General features: G+C 40.7%; 1 protein-coding gene across 1 annotated transcript in view; it reads left to right on the forward strand.

Moving 5' to 3' along the window:
- Positions 1-8,100, forward strand: part of polrmt (polymerase (RNA) mitochondrial (DNA directed)) — a 53,571-nt gene extending 45,471 nt beyond the window's left edge. Inside the window, exons 20-21 of the mRNA XM_030083557.1 lie at positions 4,453-4,526; positions 6,320-8,100. Of these exons, the coding sequence (XP_029939417.1) occupies positions 4,453-4,526; positions 6,320-6,369 (124 nt within the window). The 3' untranslated portion in view covers positions 6,370-8,100. The remainder of the gene's footprint in view (positions 1-4,452; positions 4,527-6,319) is intronic.
- Positions 8,101-22,341: the final 14,241 nt, after the last annotated feature.

Genomic DNA, 22,341 nt, shown 5'->3' on the forward strand with positions numbered 1-22,341 from the left:
TGATAGCAAAACAAAAAAAGGAACAAACACACAATCATGTTGTCCTCACTTCAGGAGACTTTCTTGGGTTTTTCAATCCAGTTTTAATTTTTGCACAGCACAGAATCAGCACTTTTTTTTAGGGTTTTTATTTACATTCTTTTAACTTTTGACTCTGACATCTGTGTTTCCTTGGTGCTATAAGATTTAACTGCAGCATTTGACACAGTGGACCGTGACACCCTGACATCTTGTTTGGAGCAATGACTATGGATCTTACTTGACACACCAAACTTTGGTGACTGTGTGTCTGCCACCACTGCCCTCTCTTCAGGTGTTCCACAGGGATCAGTTCTGGGATTTCTCATATTCTCTCTCCATCAGGCCTTGGATTCATATTCAAATAACACAGTGGGCCCTATTTTCACGGTGCAGGGAACGGTGGCGCAGGCCGTGCAGTGGTAATTTCCACAGGTGCAATATATGCAGAGACATGGCAATAATGGTATTTTTGTTGACCGGTCAGCTCCAATTGCACCACGATGGGTGGGTCCAGGGTGAGGTGTTGGACGAGTCAGCTTAGCGTAGTGACAATTTCGTGGCAAAACAGTATGTGCACGGTGCGATGAAAACTTGCCACCTCCAACCACGTCCATTCTCTGCACCAGCGATCTGCGCCCAGACTAGTAGTAATTTCGCTGATTGGTGAGCAGTGCTCGCAGGTCACCAAAACCTCACAGGCAGGATTTCAGAGTGTCAGTCACGTTAAAGGAAGGGTATTATGCAAATCCACTTTTTTGAGCTTTGTATAATACTATAGTTTCATTTCCCCATTAAAAGATGCATGGAGTTGTTTCCTGAACCATTCACGCATATTTGAGCAATCCCTGAATCTCCCCCTGGCAGCCATGTTGAGCGCTGAAATGCTCGGTGCTGCACAGCTCCACCCACAGTGCACAGCTCCACCCCATCTCTGGTGTAGTCTGCCCCTCTCCGCTCTCGCAGAATGCACATGGAGATGGACACTCTGAGGGGGGCGTGTCGCTAAGCTGAGGAGATTTTTATACAGACAGGGACTCATTTCCAGTCGTTTGAGGCGGCCTGATGCAGAGGCAAATTTGATTTAAGTTGTTTTTGACACATGCAGCTTTCACCATCCAACTTTGGGCAAAGCTGTTGCTTGAGTGTGCTTTAGATTGATACTAAAGGGCTAAAAAACACATAATAGCCCCCCTTTTTAATGATGCGCAAAATCACTCATGAAGTAAATTTTATTTAAACACATCTGCTGAGGAGCTGTCCTCCTGTGGTCCAGGTGTCAACAGCCACCTGCTGTGCACCGTGGTGCTGGGTTGTATAAGAAGCGATTTCTCATTGACAAATAAATAATGAATGGATTAAAAGAGCTTGTGATTGAGCACTAACGTTGCATCACTAGCAGATGCTGGCAGAGAGTTGTCGCAGTGCTGACGGACTGTTCACGTATATGTTGTGCGTAAAACCACAGATAAATGCCATAGTTGCGGCGAGTTGATGCCGTACATTACACAGAGACACCGTTCTGTTCTGCTACAATTCAGTGTGATCTCGTTGATGTCTTGCATTGTCGCGGACAGTGGGGGGATTGATCTAATTTAAAAAAAGATATTTCTAACGTAATTCCAGTGGATTGCCAAACATGGCCTTATATGCATGCGTAAAACAGTGTAAAAGTCCAGGTGAAACATCATTTCTACCTGTGACTTTGAGGAGGATGGCACCTGGACTGCAGCACGATAGAAGAAGGTATTATTTCACACCATCAAAGAACCTATACTGCTTCCACATATGCAGTGATTGACAATGAGGAAGAATAAAATCAGAGAACAAGATTTGTAAGGTGGAAATGACACAAAGAGGAGGAGAAGTCGATTGCAGATATTGGAGATTGAGCTGACACTGTCGAATCAGAAAGGCTTTCAAGGTACAAGACAGATAGTTTTTTGCATGTGCATCATAACTCTTAATCGGATTTGTGCAAAAGCATAAAGGAACAGAAATAAGCTTAATTATCCTCTCTCTGTGGGATGTGGCGGAGCGGCCAGGAAATAAGACATATTTAATCATGTTAATTTAGCTGTGTGCTTCGCTGCAGTGCATTTAAAAATGAGGAGAGGCGTTCATTTCATTGGCCAAGATGACCCTCAGCTGGGTTTAAACTCACTATCTCTCCTCCCTCTTCGACATTTGCATCGGTGAGATCAACGGATGTGCCGAGCTGCACTGGACTGCACTGTGCATGAAAATTGCAAAATGCCCTGGACACGCCCTGTTGGTGAAGCGCAAATGCTCTGTAGCACTTCCACTGCTCGTGGTTGACGAAAATAGGGCCCAGCATTCCACTGCTATTTATGCCAGATATATGCCTTTAAGACCGTCAGACTTTTACGATACCAAGCACTGATTGAGCGTCTTATTGATATTATGAGCTGGATGGCCTTAAGCTTTGTAAAAAATTAACAGCACAAGGCAGGTATTTATTCAATTTGTCTTTTTAGTTTTTTTTTATTGCGTTATTAATCTCTGTGTGCAGCACTTTGTGTCCTTGTGATTGTTTTAAGTGCTTTATAAATAAAGATGGATTGACTTGCTTAAGCCTAGCCCTTACTCTAACACTAATATTAATCAAACCTTATTTCTTTTCATTGAGAAACAAAAACAGCAACCTCTTAATTTATCTAAAAAAAGGCTCACTGTCAGTCTCCTTAGGAACTTGAGGTTATGATGTACAGTCAGGTTGATGTGTTCAACAGCATACAAGATCAGGAGCACACACATGCACACAACTTGTTTTTTTTCTGTTCTAGTAAAATGAACACTGCACCAGAAAGAAGAGCGTTGGCCCAACATCAACATCACCCTCAGCTCTCCAGTTTAAGCTGTCCAGTCTTCAAATGAGACTGAGCAAATCTGTTGTTCAAATCTGTAGCCTGAACCTAACCTGGGCCGCAGTATAACCTTAAAACATATCTTCACCTAAAAATTGGACAATTCATGCACAATGGGAAATTCATGTGATTCTCTTTAAACGCACGCACACACACACACACACACACACACACACACACACACACACACACACACACACACACACACACACACACACACGCTGGGTTGTAAGACTGTAAAACCGACACTTTCTTCTGCAGTTGTGTGTCACATCAGACATAAAATTATTCCCTCCCTCTATGTTTCTGTCTTCCTGGCCTCAGGCAGTGTTTTGCTCATCATCTGTGTTTTCCTCTCTGCGGGATAATTGGACACCTTCTCTAAAGCCTTTACTCCTCAGCATCACCTCTGCCTCTTCGTCTCTCCCCTATTGATGCTGTTCCCAAACTTCACAAAAACATTATTCAGAGAACTACAAAGATATTTTGAGTTGCCTCACTTGTCACAGTATGGACTTGGATAGAGTTCCCCCATCAAAAGAAATCCCCCCTCTCTTTTAAATACATTTTTGCTTTGTGTTCTTTGACACTAGGAAGCTGTTTTCACATTAATGTGGAAGATGAAATTGTGGAGTTTGTATTGATGCTGTGTAAATATGTGCAGGATATTTTGTGACACTAATAATAATGACACTGAAATAGTTTAGAAAACCTTGAAGCAGTTGAACTTTCAGTAATAAAAAATATTTGGATTCAAGATATTTAAATGAGATTGAGATTAAGAACTTGTTTTTCAGATCACACGTTTCATTGATGAAATACTTTCTGTCCCAGACCACATTTTAAAAGTGGACATTCTCAGACAGGCTAATGGAAATAGACTGATTCAGTGTAGCTCACATTTTAGCTGAATTTAGCTTAACAAACTAAAAGGCTTTCCTTTGTGTGGGCATCATCGCCGACCACTTAATACCGTGCTGAACACACCATGCTAACCGTGCTGACATCTCGCTGAAGAGCTTTGAACTTGTGGTACTGAAGCATGATTGTGGCCACTTTTGGTCACGGGGGGTGGAGCTCTACCGCCGGGACAACAGTAGCTCATGCTGTGGGATTGTCTTTCTGTTGAAGCGAATCGTCACAGGATCGAGAAATCCCTTCACACAGAGAGTTTTGACAAAATTTTCTTCAACTTCAAAACTTTGTGTGACGCTGCTGATCCTAGTCGTCAGTGATTGCTCTCTTGTGAGACTTCATTCCCTGCAGAGCACAACAAAAGATGAACTTCAGTTCCAGTCACATCCGTTTTTCCAGAGACCTGAGGTCTCACAGTGACTAAAAATATTGCAAACTGTATCTTTGCAAAAAAAAAAATGAACATGCTGGAGTTTAATTATCAGCTGGAAGAGCTCAAGGACACTTGAATACTGGCTCGAACTTCCATTAAACACATGTTAAAGTCTACTTTGTACCTTCATAGTCACTAAAGAAAACATCCCGGAGTGATTGTAGTTCTCTACTTTCTTGTTTTCATTCTTTGTTGCAGGACTGAAGCTAAGAACAAGAAGTACCAGGAGTACAGACGGCTGCTGTTGCTGCTGGCCAAAGTGCCACAGACAGGTCAGTGTGAAAGCATCCAAACATCCATCCGCAGTACAAACACCTTTTTAAGGACGGTGGGCAGCATATAAGTGGTGGAGGAGATTGTCTTAATTGGAGAGGATTCATCGAGAAATGCCCTAAAGCTCACTTTGAGGTTGACAGGGGGGCTAAGCAAACGCCCCCCCCCCCCCCCATCTTCCAAAGAAAGCTAATGGTTGTTAGTTGTTGTCTGTACACCCTTTGTACTTTTTCCTCTAGCCGCCAGAAAGAAGTATTCGTCCTTCAAAGAGGTGTAGTTTGAGTTTGGCAAAAACATTTTCAGCTTACGTCATTAGTGCTGCAATCATGTGTGTCTGCACCGTCGCTGGCAGCTCCGGGTTTTCTATTTTGATGCCACAGGGGAGCCTATTTGTTGTCCATCGGAGGGGCTGTACGGACAGCAGCATCCCTCTCTGTCCGTCAGTCAGGTGGACGCAGGCTTTGCTGTTATGTAACCCCTCGCTCCATCTCCATCTGTACACTCACCGTCTGTCTGGCACCGACAGCTCGGTGGGATAAATTGATTACTGTTAATTGTTTCTCTCTTCTGAATAATCAGCTTATGTGGCAAGGATCATTCAGTCAGGTGTGCACTGCAAGACTCTGTGTGTGTGTGTGTGTGTCTGTGTGTGTGTCTGTGTGTGTGTCTGTGTGTGTGTCTGTGTGTGTCTGTGTGTGTGTCTGCGCGTGTGTCTGTGCGTGTGCGTGCGTGCGTGCGTTCGTGTTCTGCTATAATTATTTTAGGAAACACAAGATTGAAAATAAGCACGAAACTCCACTCTAAAGTGGGGAATCAAAGTTTGGACCTCTATTTTTTCCACATGAAATATATAATATTATATCGAGGGTTTCGGGTTTACGTCAGTACAGTTTGCTTGCTCTGATGTGCCTACCAAAATATCAAACACCCATTTAGCACTGACGCCATAACTTCTTCCTACAGTAAGTTTTTCCATTCGTCCTTCGCTCAGTAATTCAGGCTGCAGCTCCTGCTGCTGCCTGCAGCCGTCAGGGAGGCAAAGTACCGAGAGAGAGCCACACAGGAACCGCATCCACAGCTACAATTAGCGCAATCAGATTATTTGTCAATAATAATCAGTCGCACATTATTTTGATGTTATACAGTGTCTCATCTTTTCTGCAACTGGAACTCTAATAAGTCGGAGGGAGCACATTATTTGTCTGAACTATTGAAGAAATAAATTATTTGGAGTAAACTGCTGACTAATCAGTGGGTTTTTGTTGTGTATGACAAAAAGTTGCATACATATACATATACATGCCTTTCTCCCGTTCCCTTCAGTTTGTCAGGAAAAGTAAAGTTTTAATCATGTGTGAGGTTGATTGTTGCACCTCTGCCGAACAACATCTCTTCTCTCTGGTTGTCCTCAGATGTTTCACCTCCCGGGAAGAAAACACCTGGAACATTAATGACACTCACTGAATTGACTTCCTAATGCATAATATTTCAAATTAAACAACAACAAAAAAAGTGTGATTCTAGTAATGAAAATTTGGGACATAGATTAAAGAAACAGATTAAAGAAGGTGTTTGTTGTTTCGTCTTTTAGAATTTATGGATGTCATTGTATCCATAGTAAATTAACTAATTAACAATAAACGTTCATTATGTAGCGTATGTTGTGTGATCAGGTTAAAAGTAAAGTTTTCTTGATTTTGTGCTGTTGCTGTGGTTTTTCCATTATTTATTTATCATGTTTACTGACCAGTCACTTAAACCTGCACTGACACTTTGCCTATTGCCTCTCCAGGTGATTTTGATCTCCAGCAGGTGAAAGAATCCACTTATTTCTTCAGCTGAGAAGCTCACAAGGGCACGCCGGCAAAAAGAGATGAGTGGAATTGACAGGAGTGCAGCAGGGAGGCTGCCGGGGTCCCGACCAGCTCCCCCTCCTGCAGATGTGCGGACATTGATTCAGTCGCGCCCTGCCTGCCTGCCTGCCTCTTGGTCCAGAAGCCGTCTGGAGCTGCCGGTGGTGCTCACATACAGTGAACTCGTCTGATTAACTGACTGGCGGAGTGATGGAGAGGAGAGTCGGATGCTCATCCAGGCAAGAAATGAGCGCATCGACACTGGATGGAAACGCTTAAACTTCAATCACTGAAATAGTACCTCTCAGAGGGCTGCTTTGACCTCGTATAAACATGTGTGTGTGTGTGTGTGTGTGTGTGTGTGCGCGCGTGCCTGTGCGTCTGTGTCTGCATGTGTGTTCATTAGCAGCGCCGAATCACATGTGACCTGTGTTGATCCGTCCATCATTCAGAGACACTCGTTTGGAGAGAGCAAAAACTTTTTACTCGCAAACTGTAATTGCTCCTGATTGGCAGTCTGCTTTTTTTTTTTTTTTTTTTTTTTATACCGCGAAGACCTCCGAGGAGCAGCGTCTGCCACTATCCCACCTAATCATCAGCCCGTCACTCACCGAACGGCAGGATGACTCCACGAGACAATGCGTGAGGATTTAAGCTTTTGAAGAAGCTTAAAGAGGGGACATTTGAGAGGAAATGAAGGCTGTACTTTACTGAAATAGAGGGCACAGGACTCAAAGAAAGAGACATGGGAGTGTTGTGTTCCAGAGAATTCTTCATTCTTACTTTTCATGGAGCAACTAAATACTTGACAATTGCGCTAAAATAAACGTGTTTCTTAAAATGCCTCTTCAGTCATTTGATGGTTCAGAGAATCACAGATATTCTTGGAGTGCTTTAACGGGATGAATGTGCCTGCCTGCTATTTAGTCATATCTGCGCATTCCAGTCCCATTGTGTACGGCGAGATGAAGGCCTTTTAGATGAACCACAAAGGGTTTGCAGGCTTCACTAATCAACTCAGATCTTATTTTTCTGGGCCAGTGCCGCATCTAGATGTAAAAATAGCAGAAGTGCTATCTGATCATTTGCTGGAAATGTTACAGTAGTTTCAGACAAAAGGTGCCGTCAGCGTTCAAAGGCAAATGTAGGCTCAGCTAAACAAAGCTGGCTGGGCGACGACATGTAATGAAATGAAAATAATGTTTCAGGGGGCAAATTGACCCCCGATTAAGCCATAGGTTTTCATGATTTGCATGACAGCGAGTAAGCGGAGAGGGTTCTCATATTTTTGTGACGTGCAACTCTGGACTCTGATCTGATGTTTTCTAATTTTTATTTTTTGTCACCTTTCACTGCTTTGTTTTGAGGCAGAAAATCGTTTTGAAGCTTTGTATTCTCTGGCAGACGAGCCAGTAATACCACTCTCATAAACATATTTCCACACTGTCCAAGTGAACAAAATGTTCTAAAATTCCATATTTGCATGTTATATTAGTCTAGAATATCACCTGATACATTCAGTGGTAATGTTATGATTTTCGATCACAAAAACAGTAAGGTAGGAGATTGAACTGGATATAACAACAGATGAACTTCTCCCGGCTTGTTCATTGTAACTTTGGCCTTTTCATCTCTGTTGTCAATATTCAGAGAAAATCTGTGTGCACAGATTAGATCGGCTCTATGCAGGTTTGTAAATATACTTTGTTTTATATTTAATGTTCTGAATGTAATAAAAACTGATTCAGTAGAATCAGTGCATTTTGAAAAATGTGATCTTTCACTGGCGGGGGGGGGGGGGGGGGGGGGGGGGGGGGGGTGGAGCTGACACTGAGTGAAGACAGGTGACGCTGGACATGTCACCATTTCACCACTGTACAGAGACACTGTCACATTCTTGTTACGGGACGATTTTGCAGTTTCCAGTTCACGTCAAGCCATTGATTTTTGATTGGAATAGCAGCATAAGCTCATACTGAAACTTGTTTTAATCTTTTTTTCAATTGTGTCTGACGGTGGAAGAAGTCGTTTCCTTTCCCATAATTGGCATCTCGAAGTGAGACGTGTTTCTTTAAGTTGCGTAATTGTGTGGATGGGACATTTTGACTTTAAAGTACAGAAAGCACATATAAGTAAAATCCACTCACCAAAACTTTTTAGGGTCTTGTTTATTCTTCAAAAGTAATTGTTAATGTTTAAAGAAGAGTCTCACCATCAAGACAGATCAGTATGATATCCAAACCTCTGTAAGGTTTACATGCCTGTTGCGATTCCTACATTGTCTCAAGCATTTGTTTTTTCAACAATTAGATAAGCCAACTTGGTATTCTCTGTCCAGCCGGTCTCTCCCACCGCTGCTTGTCTCTTGGAGACAAGGACGAAGCTTCCTCCTGTAAAGTGCTCTCAGGATCACACCTACTTAACACATATCACATTTCACAACACAGTGGCCTAAAAACTGTTACGTGACCTTCACTCCACACCAAGGAGCTGTCATGGATGCATGCATGGATTGGGGGACGATTAGGGTGTAATTGGCTCGATCAATACATGTGAACACACAGAACGGAGGAGCTGGAAAAATTCAACACTGAGCACAGTTCCAGGCACAGCAGGGGAAAGTTGCAGCACATGCTTCTAGTTCTGTCGGCGTGTGTTGTTTTGGAGAAACTACAGTTGACTTTGCTCTAAGCAGGATATTGGAAGATGTCCTTATAACAAATTGCAGTTACGATGGAGCTTGATTTGCCCGTCTCAGTTTCTCCGGAGTGATTTCAAGGATGTTTGCCATTAGATCTCTGAGCTCCATTGGTCCGACCTGCAGTAATGGAACACGGCTGGTGGCAGGAAGTAGTCAGATAGCTTCCATTAACGGATCCACTGCAGAGATGAACACATCTTGTTGATGATGATGACTTGGTGAAAGAGAAATATGCAGTGCAGGTGGAACCTGCAACTTCTCTCTAGCAATGTGTCCGGAGGAAGGAAAAGTGTTCACCATCGTCCAAACAGTCCATACAAGCAGTGTTTTACTGCTTTTAGCACTGACGGCTCAGCCTTGATTTCTGCTGAAATGCTATGGGACTCGTTTGACCTTATTTTACAGCCAATTACCAATGGAAATGTCTGAAACATCTTCTGCCATTCATGTGACTGAGTAATCGTGACTCAAAGCCGAAAGACCTCCGGTAAGTTTGGTGGATAATGATGTTGAGAGCAGCTAAATTTAGATAAGTTCAGACTTTAAAGAAAGGCTCACATTATGCTTTTCCTTTGCTTTATGTTTCTTCCTGCTATCACAGGTTGGCCTCTGCTTCAGTTTTTATTGCATCAAGTCTTTACAGGGTGTCAGTAAAAGACTCGGTCTTACTGTTCCATTGGCTTGTAATAAATAAAATAGTAGTAAATTTTCTAACATTTAAAATTGCTGATCAGCATGAACGTGTATCCATGTGTGATCTCTGCATTGGCGTTGTGTTGGACTTGGGACCTGACCAGGTGTACATCTGCATGTTTTTCTGAATATAGACCTAAGTCATCAACAAACAAACATCCAAAATATATATTTTTTTCTGTTTAGACTCTTTTGTCCTCCATTTCTCATCACGTTCATGGTGGTCTTGTTCAGTATTTGGTGAAAATAATATTAGAACCATTGCATTTCAAAATATTGGAGTAAGAAAAAGAATCTACACTTTGAAGTGCACAATGGTGATCAATAAAGCATCTGAGCTTGAAGTTCACCCATTGTTTTCTGAAGGTTTCTGCTCTGTCGTATCAGCACAGTAACAAGCTCCGTCATTATAGAACCTCTTCAGAAGAAGCTCATGCACCGACCTTGAGTGAAGATCATTTCATTCATGTACGAGTGTATTTCATTCTCGTACTATTCCTAACTACGCATCTGTCCTTGTACTTGTGCCTAGTTTGCGGTACGGACCAGATGTAGTGTACCTTTTATCACTCCAAGGCCAATAAACAGCTCAATAGACTTATTCAGCATTCTTGTGATGGTCCAAAAGCTGAAATAGCAACCTCACAGCCATTCTTTTGTTGCAAATAAACGAAGAAAGAAAAGCAAATAACATTTTGTTTGGCTTTTCACTTATGCGACTGGATATTCAAGCAAACTTCTGATAACCATTCCTCCTTGATCATTTACTGTGTCAATTAATTTCAGAATAGTGACAGACCAGTGACAGACATGATTTTCAGTTTCAATGTCGCTGTTTTCTTCTTTATTCAATAGTCTGAATAATCCTGAGAGCCACTGTTAACTTATGTAATGGTGCTTCCTCTTACCTCTGTACGAAATCTTTAACATTTTATTAACATGTAGATTTTTCAAGACTTTTGAAAACAAACATATTACTGAAACTTTTTGCCTATTGCCTCGAGTAAAAAAACCAAACAAAAAAAAAAACTATCATTATACCTCTCTGTGACAACTTCACCAGAGATTTTTAAAATCTTCAGTCTGAAATGAAAAAAAAAACTTCAAAAGATGCATGTCTTTCTGAAACTAACCAAACCATATCTGTGGCTTTAACCAGAACTATCATGGCAGCTGTAGATTAATTTCAGATAGAGAATGGATTTTACTTATATAACAAATGGAACTGATATTTGCCCAACTCTTTTGAGTTTCTTGAACTGTGTAGCAAACATATCAGTACAAGGCCAAATCCAGCACACTAAGTATTAAGAAGATAGAGGAGTAGTGGCCCAGTTTTTAAATCATCATTAAGAAATGTGTGCATAACATGTCCCGCAAGTATGTGGGAAATTTACGTAAAAGCAAATTTATCCATTTAGCACCTTTCAGGCATATGGAAATTCACAGTGCTTTTCAATGCACGCAATAATAATGAGAACAGCAATCAATTAAAACAAAAAATAAGTAAATGCATAAAACAAAATTATAAAATTGAAGGTTCACTGAAGCATGTTATTTTGAAATCAATTAATTGAACAACTTCCCAATAACCTGATTTGTGTCCTTTGCCTCAGACGGATGCTGTGGTGCCAACAACAGAAAAACAGTCCCAGCAGAGTTGTATGTCGCTGCTGAATAATCTTACCAAGTGTAGAAGGAATTACTAATATGATTTAAATGTATCAAGACAAGTAATAGCTGTTGCTTAAGTGACCGCTCTGAGTCCTCATGTAAGATTAGCAGACATTGTACAACAAATGCTATTTAAATAGAACTTTTTTTATTATTAAAAAAAACAACACAACACAGAGTTCTTTCCACAATCAAAACAAACTAATTGAAATCTGAGGGCTCCAGAATACTCATATAAAAGCAAGTCTGATTGATAGGTTGGTCCATTAAACCTAGAACTAACTACCAACTAGGTTTTAAAAATAATCTCTGTCCAGGTAGGATTTCAGATTATACTTTTAAAAAGCTTCATATTCAACTTTGTGATGTTGCTAGCTGTTAATATGTTTTACACAAGAATTTCCCCTAGGTATCAATAAAGTGTTTGTATTCTATTAGTGAGCAGAACACATCAATGCATAAGAAGCGGAATGACAAAAAAGGCTTTAAATAAACCCAACCTACGATATCCCTCCATCACCTGCTGACAAACAGTTTTTACAGGCACAAGAAGAGCCAGACGTCCTCATTCAGCTCTGCTTTACCAGTTAGATACCTTTGAACCGTACAAACGGAGGACAGGTAGAAAACGTTCATGAGAGAAAATCACCGCCTCTACTGTGGAACAGGGGCAAGGTGAGCTGACTTTACCTGATAAAAAGGAACATGTCAATTTTATTGTGATATAATGAAATCGAACCAGTTAAAGCAGCAGACTAGCTTTTGGACATGGTCTACAGAGTATTCAAAGGATCAGGAAAGGATCTTAGAAACGGCACCAGCAGAACTCAGATTCACAGTGAGATTAAAGCTAGGGTCGGCTATCTTGGAAAACTAGCATGTAGCACGAATGTAGCATCTCCCCAAGGCTCCGCCCAGCTCCCACCCCATTGGAGGAGCTCCAGTTGGGAGCGAACACACTGGACGCGGAAGCGTCGCACGCGCGCGCGGAGTTTGTGATCGCCTCCAATGTTATTAACCTTTCTGACTGCCGCACACAACGCGCATAGGAGCGCAGCGCACCCGCTCCGCTTCCTTCTATTTTTCACGCGAGCCGCGAGCGCCGAGAGCGCCTTGGCAACGCGCCCGCGCTCTGAACCAGGGCCAGTGCACGCCAATGAAATGTACGCCCAGGGGGCTGGTAGAACGGCGAAGGGATTTGATTGGTTCCTGAAGAGTGGTCCGCGCCTTACGATTGGTCGGAGTTTTTACACTCCTTTGGCCGCTACAGTTGTCAGATTTTTTCCGCACCATTTTCCGTCCACATAATGTATTGACCTCTCCCAGGGGGCAAGGAGCATTTCACTCAGTATGACTAAAAGTGCTTTTGGACAATATCGTCTACCCTAGCTTTAAATAAAACAACAATCCATAAACCAAACTATCCTGCCAAACTGAATCCAGCCTCAAACAAAGGGCGCTCTGATTGCTCACACCTGTGTTAATAATACAGGGATAGTTCTCTACCTGCCCTGCAGAGGGTGCTGTTCTCAGCTTGACATAGCGGCTAGTTGTCACACACTCAGCTATGAATTTTTTTTGCCCTGTGAAGCCAAAAGAGTATTACACACCCGTTGTAGGAGGTCGTAGTCTGAGGAGCTTTGAACAAGTACATTTTTATTCATAGCTCGTCACTGTGAGTTCATTACATGTTCAAGAGGTATTTATTTTGAATCAAAAAAACAAAACAAAGAAAACTCTCTGAGATGTGAATTAGAGTCTATTCTGTGTTGTGTTGGTATTTTTTATGGATCAGTATGGAGACGCTAACCATGTCTGCAGCTGTTTCAACCTACGGCAAGACAGTCTGCAGCTCATAGGGGTCAGAACCAGGATTAAGAAAATAAGTACACATAATTAATTCCTGCAGCTAAATGTTTCCCTTTACATCAAAATGCTCACTTTAACTGTAAACACAAAACTTTGTAAAACACAAAGTGACACTCTTGCTGATGTGATAATGTGTATTTTCCATATGTAACTGTTATCCTACCTGCACTTGTGTATCATCACAGGCAGTAAAGCTTTCAGCAAGCTTTTTATTCCAGCCTTGGGATCATCAGGAAGTGGACTCTGCAGAGGTGTTGGTCGCTATCTGCCAGACATGCCAGAGCTGGAAGCCACTTTTTGATAGCTGTGGCACTCACTCACACCGAGAGGACTTTGATTTCTGCGCCAGACTCCTGGGCTCTCCCGGCCTATCTGGTGCCCCGTGGTGTCGTAAGGGCCCAGCACTCAGCAGCACCAGCCTGGAGGCAGCAAATGGGGTCAAAGCTCTCTGACAGCAGGGGGGAGAGGAAGCAGGAGGCGGCACAGTGAGGCGGGAGCACCGGCGTGGAGCATGAGTGAGGGAGAGACAGAGACAGGTGGCATGGGGTGTGTGTGTGTGTGTGTGTGTGTGTGTGTGTGTGTGTGTGTGTGTGTGTGTGTGTGTGTGTGTGTGTGTGTGTGTGTGTGTGTGTGTCAGTGCCTCACTGGTAATACTGGGTTGATTAACAACCATCAAACTCAATTAAAAAACACACATCTGGTGAATGGGGCAGCAATGGCTCTGTAAGGGGGGCTGAAACAGGAAGGAGGCCTTATGCACATCCCTAAGTTTGTTTTTGATAGCTTGTTATGTCAATACTGAGGTATGAACAGTTATATTGAGAAAAAAAAAGTGGCTGTACAATTTAAAAATACTAAACTTCAGAGGCTTTTTCTAATGATCTGCAAGTCAAAAACTGAGTAGCAAACTCACAGGAGCTGTCTGAAGTCTGTTCAATCCTCCCTTTGGAGACCATCTGTCTCAACTGCACAGGAAACACTGGCTGGTATAATGGCACGCCCACCATGTCTCATCCAGCGCCACCAGAAGAGAATTTCAGAGTTTTAATGAAGATGAGGAAGTTGTGTGATCATTTTAAATACTAATAGGGCCTTGTAAGTGTAGGTAACAGATGGTTGTGCAATCCTTCAAACACTGTGTCTGCTTGGCGACTTGTCAAAAATAACAAAACCATAAATCTTTGGACGCTTTATCAAATTACGTGACTGAGGACTGAAGCTGGTCCCAGCTGACATGGTTTGAAAAGCAGAGGCAGGTCACTGGACACAGACTCATGTTCACACATACAGTTCAAAGTCAGCTGTTAACCTCACATTTCTTTGGACTGGCGTATCTCAAGAAGACCCACACATGCAGGGAGAACACCTAAACAGCGTACATGAAGAAGAAATGATCAGAGCTATGATATACATGTTGTGGTTTTTAGCAAAGACTGCTTTTTGTGGAAGTTAACAGTGACATTTGTTTTTATGTTTTCTTCTGATTCTTTGTTTCCAGCTTCATAGCAACCAGCATAGCGACGGCTTTGTTGAGAAAACTGGAAAATAGTACATTGAAATGCAAAACTACAGATCGCATACACCAAGTGGATACTATGAAGAGAAAGTGTACATTTCTTACTAGAGACGCATTGTGTAAATTACAAATCAGCTTGTGACATTTTGTTGTTTACTGTGGTTAGTCCATTGATCTATTTAAGACAGTAATTTAAAGGTTTTTATTATGTTTTGAAAATCAGACTGAAGTCATTATTCAATGCAGAGATTCATGTTTGTGGTCAAATGTAACTACTTTTATTTACTTTTAACTACTTTGATGTTATTTGCAAAAGTATTAGGACTAGAGTCGCTTGATATTAAAACGACGTGTTAGTTGTTAAAAAGATCAATGTGGCTGTTTTCTAAGGGAGAACAGTCTGGTGTGTGTGTGTGTGTGTGTGTGTGTAGGATAAATGACGTACATGAATCAGGTTTTAACACAAGTTGTTTTCTCGCCCACTTACATTTCCAATCATTCCTGATGAGAAAAATAAAGACAGTATAAAAGTTGCATAAAACAGTAGCTTCCTTTATTTTTCACGTTTACAGTGAAGTTGTTATTGTCGGTGGTGGTTTATTTTTTTTTAATTCAAGCCATTTGGAGAGCATTTAGGCCTTGCTCAGGAACCAACGGGGATGATGGTGGGATGTGGAACCGATTTCTCTGGTCTCATTTCCTCCTGTAACCACAAGACCACCACTCCCCTCAAACAAATAAAATCATTCATATAAAGAGTTAAGTCGTGGTAGTAAAGAGTATGTCCCTCACAAAATCTCGCAGCCCTTTTGGGGGACACCATGAGCTTCTCAGAATCTCTCCAACTGGGCTGACGTTTGGGTCTCCTCTCAGCTGAATAAGCTTACGGTAACCCAGAGGATTCCTCATCAGAAACCCAAACCGCCTCAACCGGTCCTCTTGATGAGAAGGAAGAAGGTTTTCGACTTTGAGGCTCACCACTTTGAGGATGAAATTTTCAGTGGCGACCATAGTTGAGGGTGTCGACCGACTCGGACACTGGAAGCTTTGATTCACAGCTCGGCTCCGGCTCCACTGTTGCAGTCCGGTTCAGTGACTGAGGATACCTGACCCTTTCTAATACTGTGGTCAGGGAAACAGGAAGTGATCTGAAACCTTTTGTGATTTATTCATTCGTTTTGTGTGTTGAACATCTCAAATGTGTCCAAATAGAGTGGAACACAACAGGAGGGCTGAGAAAACACCTATTGAAAAAAAAGGCTGAAAGTTAGATCGTTTGAGGCCAGCTCAGTGTGACCTTTCTAAATATATATCCCAGAATGAGTTCCCGGTGCTTGTGATATACTTCAGAAAAACTGTTTTTCCTGAAAAGTTTTGGAGATAATCTTTAATGACTTACAGACTTCCACTGAGCTCCATATAAACAGCAGAGACATTTTTCAGAGGTGCAAGTTCCAGATGAAAGCAGCAACAGTCTGAAATGTGCCCCGGTGCCGAGCACCATGTCTCCTCATGAACCATCTGTTATTTAAGATCATCCATGTGCCTTTGACCCAGCCTATACATAAACCCCTCCCTGGGGTGGAGTCTGTACTGCAGGGCTGTGATGACAAACGTGATCGCTGCGGTAAACTTCATTAAAAAGTTGACCTGTTAAAGTTAAAAACAAACAAACAAACAAAAAAACATTTATGAGAGTTGTCTAGGTTCTCATGACTCTTGCTCTATTTTGCAAAGCAAATGTTCAGGTCTAGTGTTTTTTTGTAAATGCCATCTGTTTCAAAGTTTTGTTTTTTGCAACAAATCTTGAAAGCACTGAATTTATAAGGCATGACGCACTGCAATAATCTGTGTGATGTGATTTGTAAAAACATTGTTCGAACTGATTATGTAGTTCGTACGAAACATTTTGTGAAAGAAACACTTCATTTGACTGTAAAATGACTGTGTACGTAAGTCTGGATGGACCCTTGGAAACACTGGTATTTCTAAAAGAGTTGCAGCACGAAAGATTTACGAATGTCAAACAAATCAAAATAATTTCATGGGGCAATTCTGGTGACTTTTACTTTCTACTGTAGCTTAAGTGAAATTTTTCTGTTGGCCCTGCTGAGAAAAATGAATACAGTACTTTGGAAGACACCATGATATTTCCCTGAAAAATTCAAGGTTTTTAGTTCAGACTGTTTATTAGAATGGCGAATGATGACTATATGACGTCCAAGATACAGCTTAGCAGTCAGGACATTTTTTCTTTTGCTGCAAAAACCCACACCGAGTTATCACTGAAGAATTACAACTTAATAAGTGAGGAGCCACAACCTGGTAGGCACTGCTTTGACCTGTCTGTACAAAGGTGGTCAGACCAACGTAAGCAGCGAAAGAGAGGCAGGTGTAGCACACACACACTTGTCATGAATCAGCCAGTGAAACTGAGCAGCCCAGGGTCATTATGAATTATTAATACAGCCTAAGAACCAGAAGGGCTACTGCTGGGGAAGTGGTCTAAAATGAATTGATAGGCAAATATATCATCATCATGTTTTATTATATAAGTCATAACCACTTGCATTTCTAAAATATTGCTAATATTTAAACATACGGCAGATATCATTTCAAAATCATTTTGTTCGGCATGAAAGCATTACTCTATCTACGAATTTCTTTGAATTGATGTCTCTTTTTGATAACCAGGCAAATAATAACATATAAACCAGAACAATGTAAACAATCATTACCAATGCAGAAAAAACACATGAACAGTAACATAACCAACAGAAAGCAGAGGCATTCGCCAACACATGCCTTTATTGCATTAAGAACTTGTGTTTCTGCAAATAAAATAAATTTAACTCATAGCCTGTTTGTGCTTTTCAAACATGCCAAAGCAAAATCAATTACCTAAACACGAAGCAGCGTAATTAAACTGTCGTCAAACACAATCCATTCATTTTTACATGTATTGCAGTGGCAGTGACGTTTGCACCGTGAGACTACAGTGTTTGCTAGGCACTAGGTATATGTGACAAATATGTTGCTGAATAAAAGCGAACCAGGGTCCTCAACAAACACTTGAACTGCATATGACTGTGTGTTTGACAGCGTGTGACCACTGGGAATCATCCGTTTGCTTCGGAACGGGGGTTTCCTGGGCGCTGTTGGAGAGCTAAACATTAGCCTTTTGATTCGCTCTGAAATGATGTGGTTTTTATGTAAATATGTAGGTTTAGATTGAAATATTGTAAAAGATATTTTAATATGGTTTTTACCAACATATTACGTGAGATATAATTTAAAGAAGAAAAAAAAGAAGAAATACAGAAATTTTAATACAACGATCATTTTGGGATGACTGCATTTGGAAGGGAGTTTATCATTAGAACAGTGAAGCTGCTGAAGAGTTGTGATCTATATGAAAACTTTATTGGCTTTAAATATCGAATGACAGGTTTCACTTTCAAATGGTTGAGATAATCAAGAAATTTTAAGATAACTAATTATGCAACTGTGATGACTGTGATTGGTGATTCTCCATTACAGAGATGATGATGTTCCAATCCAGGCAAAGAAAGATGGCTCTTACAAAATCACAAAGGCAAATCCCCAAATCCCAGTCTTATCCTGTTTGCTGAGGTTTAAACTCATTGACTATGTGTGAACTTAATTTAAGGATGCTAAAAATTCATGTTAAATTCAAGGTGATTTCTCAACACACACTTTAGTCACTCCTACACACACTACTCATTTAGTACAGTTTGGTTCATACTCATATAGCATGGGTGTGTCCATCACTGAAGATGTGGGCCTGTTCGTTGAGTTTGACTTCCGTCTTGGATCCTTCTTAATTTGGGTTATTTGATGCTGAACTTACATTTGGTTCAGCATTAATGGTGTTTAAATAAAAAGTCTGAGATCTAAGGAAAAAGGCTTACAGAGTTAAGCAAATAACAATGAAAGATTTTAGAGGAAATAAATAAAAAATAGTCTGCTATGGTATTCATGATAAACATACACATATTACCCCCAAATTCCACAGTGTCCGTTTGCGCTCCGCTCCGGTCCGGTCCGACCGCCACACCAAATACGTTGCTATTTTAATGACTGTAGCTGATTCCACAGCCTCCGTTCAGCTGCGTCTGGGTCCGCTCCGCTCAGTAAGTCCAAAATAGAGCCAAGGTCTATTTTTCTCTCCGGTCCGGTCCGACCAGGTCTCCGTGCACATAAATTTCCACAGATCAGATCGCACCAAACAGGAAAGAGAACTCCAACAACCTCCGGTTTCATACAAAATAAAATCATTTTGTCTCTATTAAAAACTTCAAACTGTTTAAAGACGTTTTATGTGTCCTCACATTAATTTTCAGATATATCACGAACAGACATACCATACTGATTAAAATATACACTTGAAAAAGCGGCACAAACAAAAACTAAAACACACTTTCAAGTTTTATTTGACAAGCTTCTATTTTACCTGTAATCAAGCTATAGTCGAACGTTTCTGAATGTTTACACAGCTGCATATATAGTCCATTTGTAGGCTATTGTCCATAAATTTGGTGTTTTCTACAAAATACATAATCAGGACCATGCATGCCTTTTATTCTAAATGGCCCGAATGTCAACATCCTGTTGCACGAAATTCAGCATGTTGAAGCACAACAGCCATGGATGAAGAGACGCTGATTTTGGAACTGGAGAATCATAAAATTTTAGATGACCCCAGTCATCCTTTCTACAAGGATGTACAGAGAAAGATGCAAGTGTGGGCCCAGATTGCTCAACTTTTGGAGGTAGATGGTACGTAGCGCATGTGCTTCTCTGCTTCTCCGGCCTGGCGGAACAGAGACGCAGCAGAGCAAAGCGGACGCTGTGGGGTTTGACAAAACGGAGCGGAGCTGAGCGCAAACGGACGTTGTGGAATTTGGGGGTTATACAAAAAAATGCATTTTTGGCCATTGGAAGAGAAAAAAACATTGAGGTCATGAGCATAACTGAACCTTTGTGATAATGATGGTTATATAATATAATAATAGATCTAAATGTAAGTGATTACTCACCTCAAATGAACAGCCCTTTTCTGAGAATATGTTAAACACTTTGCTTTACCCCCACTGACGAACCAGGGACATGTGGTTATAAAATTAAGAACTACTCTAAACAGCAGAGAAGCTGCAGCAATGCAAAGAAGCATTCAAAACACACTACCTGGCAAGTGCAGATGCTTCTGTTGATGTTGCTGCTGCTTTGCGTGCAGCGAGAGTGTGTGTGGCACAGATGCCATGCTCACAAAAGCCTTGAGGGTGCATGAGCTGCACAGCTGAGTTGTGGTAACATTTACATAACACTAAACATGTTTGGAGAGTTGCAAATGGGTAGAAAAGTGGATCTATAGAGTCGTAGGCAACATGCTAATTATGTGTCAGTGGTGATAACACTGGAGGGAAATTGAATTTAAAAGCAGCACTGGTTCTAAAGGGAGACCATGCTGTTGGCCAACGCCGTGGAATTAGACACAGAACTGGGTGGATAAAACATACACAGAAGAAAACCATGCAAGTTCACAGCAGCTGGCACAGGATTATTTACAAACTCTGGGAGGTGCTGTGAGAGCAAATGTAGAAAAAGAAGTGATACATATTTTGTAATGGGAAACAGTTTTCTTTCATTTTAATTTTTATGTTCAAGTCATATCAGTTTGTACCAGATGATTATGTTCTTTCAGAAATTACAAATAAATTCCTATTTCAAACATTTTCTTTTTTTTTTTTTTTCATTAGTCCACATTTACAGTAAACTAGGTTACATAAATAAATAGTCTGGTCTACATAATGCACACTATGTTTCCACATAGAAATAACCATGTCATAGTTGAGATATATTTGGTGAAGAGAGTTGTTTTGCAAGTCTACTTCAAAAGTCACATCATCAACAATATTTAGTGAAGTTTTTGAAATCAGTCTAAAACATGAAGTAATACAGCTCTATCAACACCTCAGGGATGCAACAGAACATCATCTGCATAAAGTGATCTCTCACACTTCTCAAACAGTTATTGCTTTGTGCGATAAATATCACTTTCAGACAATAACTGACAAAAACTGACTGAATGACTTGCGTGTATTACTGTTTCATTTGTATGCAAGTCAGTGTGAATGTTTCAGTCTGTGAAATTTAGAAAGATTTGCATATCACAAAAAGCCAAGCTTGGAAACTTTGGTTTCAACTCTGCTCATTTATTAATATTGTGGTGTTGATTTTGAACTTTTGGGCTTTCATTACTGACCTCTGATCTCAAATTAAGTACAAATTCTGACCTTCCTGCAGTCAATGCTGTCTCCATTTTTTTCTTCCTAATTCATTCAGTAATCTACTATTTGCTTCCCAATTTAAAAAAATAAAATAAAGATACACTGATTGTTCACTGAGAATGTCACTCGGTGCATTTCCTGTCCTAAGACTGTGCCTCCGGGACAGAGGAGTTCACTAAAACACTTTTCTCATTACAAGCCTCTATTGATTATTTTTGAGCTTCCAAATAAGTTCCATGGGGCATAATTTGGGTTCACAATGAAAACACAACAGTCCTCAAAGAACAAAAAACAAAAGAAACAAAAACCTGTTTAAAAATACTGAGAAACCTTCAAGTCTGTCCCATTCAGAACTCTCAAGGTGGATAACAATGCAGGCAATGGTGACCGAACAAAAAGGAAAATGCAAAATGATCATAGGAGAGGAACTCATTATTGGCACTGTATAATCCAATCGAAGGAGAAAAATAACAGTTCCAAACAGACTCGAGGGATTCCAATTTCCACTCTCATTACCCAGTAATGGTTCAGGCATTAGTGAGATGAGGAGAAGAGAATGTCAGGTCCAGGACAAAAGGTTCCCTTCCTAATGCTTTTGGACACAAATCAGCAGCATCCAATGAACTCTCATTGAGGCATTAATGACAGAGGCACACAACAATATACATCCTGCAAAGTATCTGTACTGTCCTTGGCTGTTGATCCAATCCGTGGATTTTAAAACAGGGTTCAGCTTCACAAGATTTTCATTATCTGTGGGAATGGACTTTGGCATAGTGACACATTGAAATACTGAGACTTAAAGAAAGTGGGAATTATGCCTAGAAAAGAATGAATTTACATTTTGATGGTGGGAGTCTGGGTGTTGACTTGTAAATAGAAAAATCCTGCAATTGGCTGGCAGTGATTTACAGTTTTGTAAAATACCATTGAATATTTTAGCCAGTGTGGGATATTACTACTCACAAAACACAATCCATGCACTCATTCTTAACCCTCTACTTCCAGACAGATATTTATTTAGGTATGTCTTTCACAACTGTTATAAATAGTAAATATGGATTAGCCAGTGTACTTTCAAATTAACCTGACTGTTTTCAATTTCACCAAAATATATTTAAAAAAATAAATTAATAAAAACAAAACCCTGCAGAACTAGCATATATAATACTTTGTAATTTCATTTGGGTAATTCAT

The sequence above is a fragment of the Salarias fasciatus genome, chromosome 23 (genome assembly GCF_902148845.1).
Source record: "Salarias fasciatus chromosome 23, fSalaFa1.1, whole genome shotgun sequence".
NCBI classification, from domain to species: Eukaryota; Metazoa; Chordata; class Actinopteri; order Blenniiformes; family Blenniidae; genus Salarias; species Salarias fasciatus.